Consider the following 8,019-nt stretch of genomic DNA (forward strand, 5'->3'; position numbering starts at 1 on the left):
TGTTGGCGGCAGTAGTGGAGGAAGTTCAGTTTCGTTTTCAGTCTCATCCAGGCTGGAATTGCGGCGATGAACGCGACTAAAATACACTAGAAATCCGGTGTTCAACCCGACGAAGTTCAAGAATCAATACAGTGCGTGAATATTTTGAAGGGGTTGCACGGTGGTGTGTGGAAATAAATTAGCTGAAAAGGTGACCACTTCTACTAATCGCCCTAACCCATTATCATCATCAACTAAAGAAACGGGATTCAATTTATAACCAGTTATTTCAATTATAATAATTTTATTCATATATTTAGCGACGTACAAAAGCACAACATTGTAATTATTAGCATTTTTTACGCCAAATGGTTCGATTGTACATTGTTAATGGGGATAGATAAAATATCAAAGTGTGTCTCGACCAATTTCTCTCTAAACCACTCAGGCCCTTCTAAATAATATCGATACGAATTTCATTCGTTCGGTTGCTTCCCTTAGTCGAGCGGCGACTCGGCTATTTCGATGCTTGTCGTAATATCGTTGACGTAATGACCAAATATAAAAGCGAATAAAGGCATCCCGAGCAGAGATAACGAGTATCGCACAGCTTTTGCAGAATACGAACGAGAACGACATCGACGAACGTTCACTGGCTACAGATAAAGAGAAACGAGTTCGTTTCGTCGTATATGTCGGAATCGCGTGTTTAGTCTGTTATCAAATATAACGATGCAGTCACATAGGAAATTCGCTTGCCAAGAGCTTCGTCCAAGTTGCAACTAGTTTCTATTTATTAAAAAAATACACAATTACTGTATATAGAAAATGAATAATAAGGAAACAATTTAGGGAACTCCTAGCGAAAGAAGCGATTTCCTATCTATGCTTTTATTCTTAAAAAATTCTTCGGCAATTTTATTTAACAAATACTGAATTACCAAATAACGAAACTATTTAGAAGACTATTTAGTTATAATGGTCGACTTTTGTCAACGTTAACGAGTCAATAATTATTATTACCAGCTTCGTGAAATTTCCCATCTATTTCTCAATTTTATCAGACATCGAATTTATTGCTAAACTTTAGACAGACTGAGAATGTCACTCATGAGGATTTTAATAGTCTGTCTGATCGTTCGACGAGGCGTTTTGTTAGAATGGGACCCCCGCGGGTCTCATTTCGGCTGCAGCCAAGGGTGAAACGCAGTTTCAAAGATATATCGAGAAGGGTGACTGCGTGCTCCGTTGAACGAGGAGATCGATATAACACATGCGCCCTACGGCACAGATTCCTAGCTGAAACCTGCGTTCAACAGCATTTCAGCTTGTACACAAACCGCGGCTCCAGTGTTCTCTGTTCTCTGTTCCCTTCCGTCGCCAGTCGGCTCGATCCTCTCTCGCGATAAATCCTTGCGAGCAAATCAACGTCTTATCGGTCGTATAGATCGATCATTTTCATTAATCGTAACAATTCGTTTAGTCTGCAGAATGATGCAGCAGTGATTACATTTTTGTTCTTCTTCGTCTGGTGCCATTGCGCGTAATTAGGTTCGCTCCTTCAACTTCTACTTCGGGTACTAATTGACACGGTGAGTTCATAATGCAATATTAATATTATTATCTATCTTTTATCGTAGAATGTCTTCGTAGTTCTTGATAGACTGGATTTTTATACAAAATCATATTTTTATAATTATAGATAAAGAAATGGATTTTAAATAACGATTTATTTCATATGCGATAAATTTTTAAATATTAATACGAGTTTACTTTGAATATTCGATTTTTCTTTGGATCATGGACTTGGATTGGATATATTTTATTTAAGATCGTTTACTTTTGACATTAAATTTTTCTTTGAATCTTGCACTTTGAATATTTTTTATACGTTTGCGTATCATAGACATTTTGTGCGTTCTCGTACTTTTATTACACTTTAAGCAGTCTAATCGTTAAAACTTGTTTATTTAGCAGAAAGATCGACGAGAACAAAGGCCAGTGTCATAGAGATTCGTGTATGTTCCTCACCTTAGTACACAAAATGCGCTCATTCGACACCTGATCGGTATTATTCAATCGCTCCCCGCTTCCTGTTCCTTGCTAATTGCGCTAACACGAATGCCGTCGTAATCTCTATTTATAGTCGTGAAATAACAACGTTTCTCCAGCTTGTTGTTGACCTTCTGCCGTTTGTACCGTTCCCATGCGGGCAAAGACGAATTCACCTGACTATTAACCAAGCAGTAATTAACATTTCGCTGAAATATAAACGAAGTTTCTATGAACGGTTTCATCGTAAATAAACTGTCGATGATATCGATGAGCATGAAATTGGCGAAATAATTCGTCGTCTTTGAACAAATGGAAAATGATCGATGGATTCAAGTAGATTAACGTACGAGTAAGGTTGTTTCCTAAATTGCACGGTGTGTATAGTTGTTAATAATAAACTGTTAATAAACTGTTATGAACACGAGAATGTTTGCGGACAGCTTTAGATAAATTACGATTCTATTAGCCTCGCTAATATTAGCTTCGTTTTTCGATACTTTACGGTTTGAGAGAAGCACGCGAAGGTTTTTATTAACTCGATATTTCCATAGAAAGGAACATTGTGTACGCGATGTATCAGAAACTTTTTAAAATGTTTACGTAAGAAATTTTCTATCGATAAGTTATTGATCGATCGACGATTCATCGTTAAATAAATTCAACTTAAGGACAGCTCCGATCATTTTGCCTAGCTACACCATTTAAAGTTACTCTATATTTACGGAGCCTTAAAGTATACCTTCTAGATCTTGTTATATTTAGAAAAAGATACATATAAAAATGTCCATAATGTTTTATGTTTAGAAATGTTTCCCTATTTATACCATTGTATACGTGGTGTATAGGAAACCTTGGATCGGTAATCAAAGAAATGGGCTACCAGGAGATATCATTTTCCAAAAGACAAAGTGTTTCATTCCTGTCATTTACACAACTAGGTCTCTTAACTGAAATGACGATAAAACCGAATGATTTATCAGAGAATGCTCTTTCCCTTGAAATATAGAAAGTCAAATAAGAGCTGCAGTCGTTCCATTGTAGTTTTGCCTCCTTTATTCGCAACAATACCTCGAAACACAATACTGTCTACGTAAAGCAAACCAATATGGAAGAGTACAACTATTCCCGATAGCCGATCGACTCTCAAAAACCTGTTTCGTCATAGAAATTCTGAACTGATTAACTCAATCGAGAATCATTGTTTACAACACGTCGATAAGATCGACTAATGGATTATTCCAAGACGCGCAACTGGTATCGATTCGATCAACGAAATTGTATTGGGTACATATTAAATAACGAAATGAACAGAACAGATTTCATTTAGCTGCGTAAAAGAGATTTACGTAATCGTGCGTAATTTGCGTGGATTAAGGAACGCTGTTCGATCGCTGATTAGCTCATAAGTGTCAATTTCACCGAGCCGCCTACGGGAATTATGTTAAACCGATAGCTCGCGTTACTTGACCTCAAAACGTCGCCGATATGTCTACCTGGATGTTAATAGCGTGTAGATACATTTAGCGCCGCTGTTTTTTGCTCAAACTTGACCCTGATTCGCTCACTTTCCATTATATGATGCATTTCTCACGCTGAGTCTACCAAATCGGTGGATCTTCGTTCTAGCGTCAACTGTTTCAAATCATGCATTTCCTAATTTCTTCATGGTATTTTAGGCGCAAATATGCAAGCCGAGAAGACCGACAATGAAACTGAGAAAAACGACACGAAGATAGAGCAGAACGATGCTCAGGCGGAGAAAAGCGACGCTGAAGTTGAAACGAAAGCGGAGACGAACGATGCGAGTAAGAAGTCAGCCGAAGAAGCAGTGACTAACAAGGCAGCAAATTTGAAGATCGAAGACGAGAGCGGAAGTTCGGCGCCTAGCAGTCCCAGTGCCACGCAGCCTGCAAGCTTTTTGGCAAGCTTTAAGGCGTTTTCAAAATTCGGTGACCCAAAAAGCGACGGGAAACTGATCACATTGAGTCAAAGCGACAAATGGATGAAACAAGCGAAGGTGATCGATGGAAAGAAGATCACTACAACTGATACGGGCATTTACTTTAAGAAACACAAGTACGAGAATACCGATGATGGAAATAATAATAATTCATCGATTATTTACCTTTCGAAGCATTTTTTCAGATTAAAAGTCAGATTTCTGAGGAAGAATTTGCTATTCTTATCATATATATTTTATGTATTTTCTATATGTATTATATATTTGTCATTCAAAAATATTAGTTTTCCAGTATGTGTACGTTAATGTACATTTAGGTTTTACATACGTATGTATGATATTTTAAAGCAATTTATCTTACGAAGCAATCGTCTAAATGATTATTTGAAAAAATAATTACGAAAAGATATTCATCTTTTTCAATGGTATCGTAGATTTCAACAAAATAATAAACGGATCAGTGTTCGAAGTGTTAACGAAGAATTGATTCTGCTTTTAGATCAATGAAATTGGGTATTGAACAATACAAAGCGTTTTTGGAAGAACTGGCTAAAAATAAGAAGGTTGACTTAGCAGAGATGAAGAAGAAAATGGCCAACTGTGGGCCACCCGGAGTTACCGGTGGTGCTGTAGTAAGTCGCGTACATAAATACGCTTCAGAAATTTCTTCATTCTATAGTTTACTTCTAGAGAAACGACTAATATCGAACACGGTCAGGTTCATAGTTCATAATTTGATCGATGAGAACAAGTTTCTTCGATGGTTTCATAAATGAATCTAAAGCAGCGGTAGTTTGTTGATTTACTTATCGCGACCTTGTTCGTCACGGTATCGACACTGAAGATTTACGATATTGCTACACCTGACCTCTGAATATAATTTGTCAGCGACGTGTCTTAAATTCTTGCCTACGTGTCATATAATCGTCGAGTAACCTTCTTCTTAATTAGGTTCATCTGTGTTAAACGTCTCAAGAATATACTAGAAAAATCCATATAACGATTTTGTTAGAGCTAAATTTTTCATTCCAAGTTTTTATTCTCAAATCGAGTAACGTAGATGAATACGTAATAATAATTTAACGACTTGTTATATCCTTCTATACCACGTAGTTGCAGTTGTAAAAGTGAAATTTCCATATCAGGGACTGTAAAAATAGGTTTGCGATATATGTACCATATGTTGCTTTATCATATTGCTTTATGTTGCTTTATTTTTACACTATCTATATAACTAACTATTTTTTAGGCGGGCAAAGCGGCTTCCACAGTGGACAGACTCACAGACGTCAGTAAATACACAGGCTCTCATAAACAACGTTTTGACGAGAGTGGTAAAGGTAAAGGAATCGCTGGTCGAAAGGACCTGCCCGATCAATCCGGCTATGTGCAAGGCTACCAGAATAAAGACACCTACAAGGCCCACTAGCTTCAGATTCGCGTGCTTCTGCGATGTTTTTGACACTCTGTTGTCCCGTCCACGCACTTCATACGAAACGCTACATGTCGCGTTCTTGCCTCTTCACGTTCCTCGACTGGCACAAGGATCTTCCGTTGCAACCTGTTGACACGCTGACAATCGATATAAGGAACGACGATGATCGGCAAACGCGTTGAGAGCTTTCCTCGATGATACCTTTCGGGCGACCCAACGAGGAATTTCAAGAATTTCGCTCAAGATCGATTTCCTTCGCGACGAACAGCGACTCGGGAAGCTGGTGATGGTTTATTTGGACGATTATGTTATCATAGATGATAATGCAATTTTGCAGGATAGTTTATGAAACATCTGCGAGTTGAGCTATTTTAACGAAGATACTTTTTCGTTGCTAATCTTCTGAATACAATTCCGAAGATATTAGAATATTCATAGATCGTACTGTTCGAATTTTTGACGCTACGCTGTAAACATAGTTTAACGTTATGTGCCTCATTTGCTTTGTACTTTATTTCACGTCAGCCGGCTCATCGATCGAAGCTTTTTCGCTTTTCACCGGACCATTCATCGCCCGGTCGTGATGGAATTTCAATGCGACTAATCGTCGCGTTTCTATCATTGCTTCTCTGTACAAGTCTCAGTGAATCCAAAGAGCGGGCGATTTCATCGCAATAGGTTCGTTTAAATCGATCATCCAGCTGAGACGATATAAGAACGATATAAATTCTATCCTATTTTCATACTATCGTAGTTACGTTTCGCATCGTTCCGATTTAATATACCTGACTCGCGTTTCTTTTTTCTTGTACATATTGTACAACAGTTCGACAGGGTCGCAAGTACAAATACTATCGCTCGGTTTTCCTTCGTTTATCAAGCGCGTGTTCGATCGAAAGTTGAAAGGTACTCGTCAAGGCATTAGTTGGCAAATACTCAAACTTCGAAATTTTTTTTATACGCTGTTCTCAATCGTAGATAGTATATGACACAGCATGGAAACTATAACAGTGTAGATTTACGCGAATGCTAGTCAAAATTAGTCGAAGTTTATCGAGATTTTACGAAAATTGCTGGAACGACGAAATCGAAGTTGCAGAGCAGACAATTCTAATTTCTTCTATTAGGTTGAGTAATGAGCTTACATCGAGCGTTATTACATTCGTATAACATTTATCTATAATCAAAGAATAACTTTTTTATCCTGTTTCTCTATATAAAGATATATATCTTTCATAAAAAGAATTCAAATACGCGTATCTTTACATTCTGCGAACATTTTTGTGATATTCTTCGAAACGTTATAAAATACATACGCTAGGCAGAGGTGAACGAACTTATTACCAAACTCAACGCTTAATTATTCGTACGTGCGCGTGTATACTCTCTACTATCCCCTTCGAGGGTCATCGCGCGGGTTTTTGGTGCAAAGCTACTTTTTTAGGGCCCTCTTGCATAATAATTGACTAAATAATAATATTCGTAAATCGATTAGTTACAAGTTTCAAGTTATACGCCATAGATTTCCTTTTTTACAGCTTTATAATTCTTCAAACGTCAAATAAGATAAAAAATTTACTTATAAATTTCGTTTATTTTATCAGCAAATTATTAATATTATACTTGCAATGATATTTATTAGACTGCGATTTTTTATTGAGTAGAGCACTTGTTACAATTTGTAATAGGCGAAACAAATCTCTATATAAATTCTATTTCTTTAAATGTGTTCATACGAACAGAAATTTGTATAGAAATTCGCAATTCGTGTAATATGACAGAGTAATTTGTATAATTTGACTAATAACATTAGTTTAAGTGTGTCAGATTGTGAAGCCGTATATGTACAATGTGTATATGGTCGACACGAAAGATTGGAGTATACGATGGAATCGTGATTGCATTAATGTGATTATGCGAATTTCGAAATATTTATGGTTACATACACATTAATCGAATTAAAGTGTACTTAAAAAATGACCGCCTGGCACGCAATGGCGGCAAGACCAAAATCCGTAACTCTCTCTTGGTACTAATTCTCCGAGATATTTAAATGAAAGTCACCGTTTTCAATTTGGAGGTACGACTGTGGAAGCAAAAAGGTACTTTTTTTTATTAACAGGTATTTAAAGAATATTGGAACAAAAATATTATTTATTCTATGTTACATCCTCAGAAAGATACTGAAAAGATTATCGTTGATTTAATACTATGATATATATATTCTTTCTATTCTTTATATTCTATTTATCTTGAAAAATTCTTTGCAATTTTGTTTTCAATTTAGAAGATCATCTCGCTTTCACAAGAGTGCCATCGTCGTATCTGTACAGCACTTTACGAGTTCTCTTTAATCGATGAATGTACACTGTACACTTATTTAAGCCATTTAAGGGACAACGTACCTCGATGGATGCTCTTCTAATTTTAGAAGACTTCTGATCATTCGATATAATAAAGGCAAGTTGAAGGAAATTTTTCACGCTGTTAGCCACTCTTTCCTAATATTCTTAGAATAAAGTAGGATTATTTAAGTCGATAGAATGTTTGAGTCAAGCTGTGAAATGTGTCTTGCGATTCGAGTTTGAAT

The 8,019-nt window shown here is 36.6% G+C and overlaps 1 protein-coding gene across 3 annotated transcripts; it reads left to right on the forward strand.

The window, feature by feature from the left end:
* Positions 1-15: 15 nt before the first annotated feature.
* Positions 16-7,904, forward strand: LOC100651142 (tubulin polymerization-promoting protein homolog). Of its 3 annotated transcripts, XM_012316964.3 has the most exons (5): positions 16-190; positions 1,463-1,571; positions 3,711-4,110; positions 4,494-4,626; positions 5,244-7,904. In XM_012316964.3, the coding sequence occupies exons 3-5, from the start codon at positions 3,719-3,721 to the stop codon at positions 5,421-5,423; spliced, it is 705 nt and encodes a 234-aa protein (XP_012172354.1). In that variant the 5' UTR covers positions 16-190; positions 1,463-1,571; positions 3,711-3,718; the 3' UTR covers positions 5,424-7,904. The 3 variants fall into 3 exon arrangements, with proteins under 3 accessions (XP_012172354.1, XP_012172353.1, XP_048268465.1); XM_012316963.3 differs by lacking the exon at positions 1,463-1,571; XM_048412508.1 differs by lacking the exon at positions 16-190 and having other exon boundaries at positions 1,354-1,571.
* Positions 7,905-8,019: the final 115 nt, after the last annotated feature.

The sequence above is a fragment of the Bombus terrestris genome, chromosome 15, assembly GCF_910591885.1.
Source record: "Bombus terrestris chromosome 15, iyBomTerr1.2, whole genome shotgun sequence".
In the NCBI taxonomy this organism is placed as follows: Eukaryota; Metazoa; Arthropoda; class Insecta; order Hymenoptera; family Apidae; genus Bombus; species Bombus terrestris.

What these genes read in the sequence shown, in the direction of transcription:
- LOC100651142 (XM_012316964.3), top strand. Translation starts at nt 3,719, where the DNA reads ATGCAAGCCGAGAAGACCGACAATGAAACTGAGAAAAACGACACGAAG. An exon ending in ATTTACTTTAAGAAACACAA is followed by an intron (nt 4,111 to 4,493) that starts GTACGAGAATAC and finishes TTCTGCTTTTAG; the next exon opens with ATCAATGAAATTGGGTATTG. An exon ending in GAGTTACCGGTGGTGCTGTA is followed by an intron (nt 4,627 to 5,243) that starts GTAAGTCGCGTA and finishes ACTATTTTTTAG; the next exon opens with GCGGGCAAAGCGGCTTCCAC.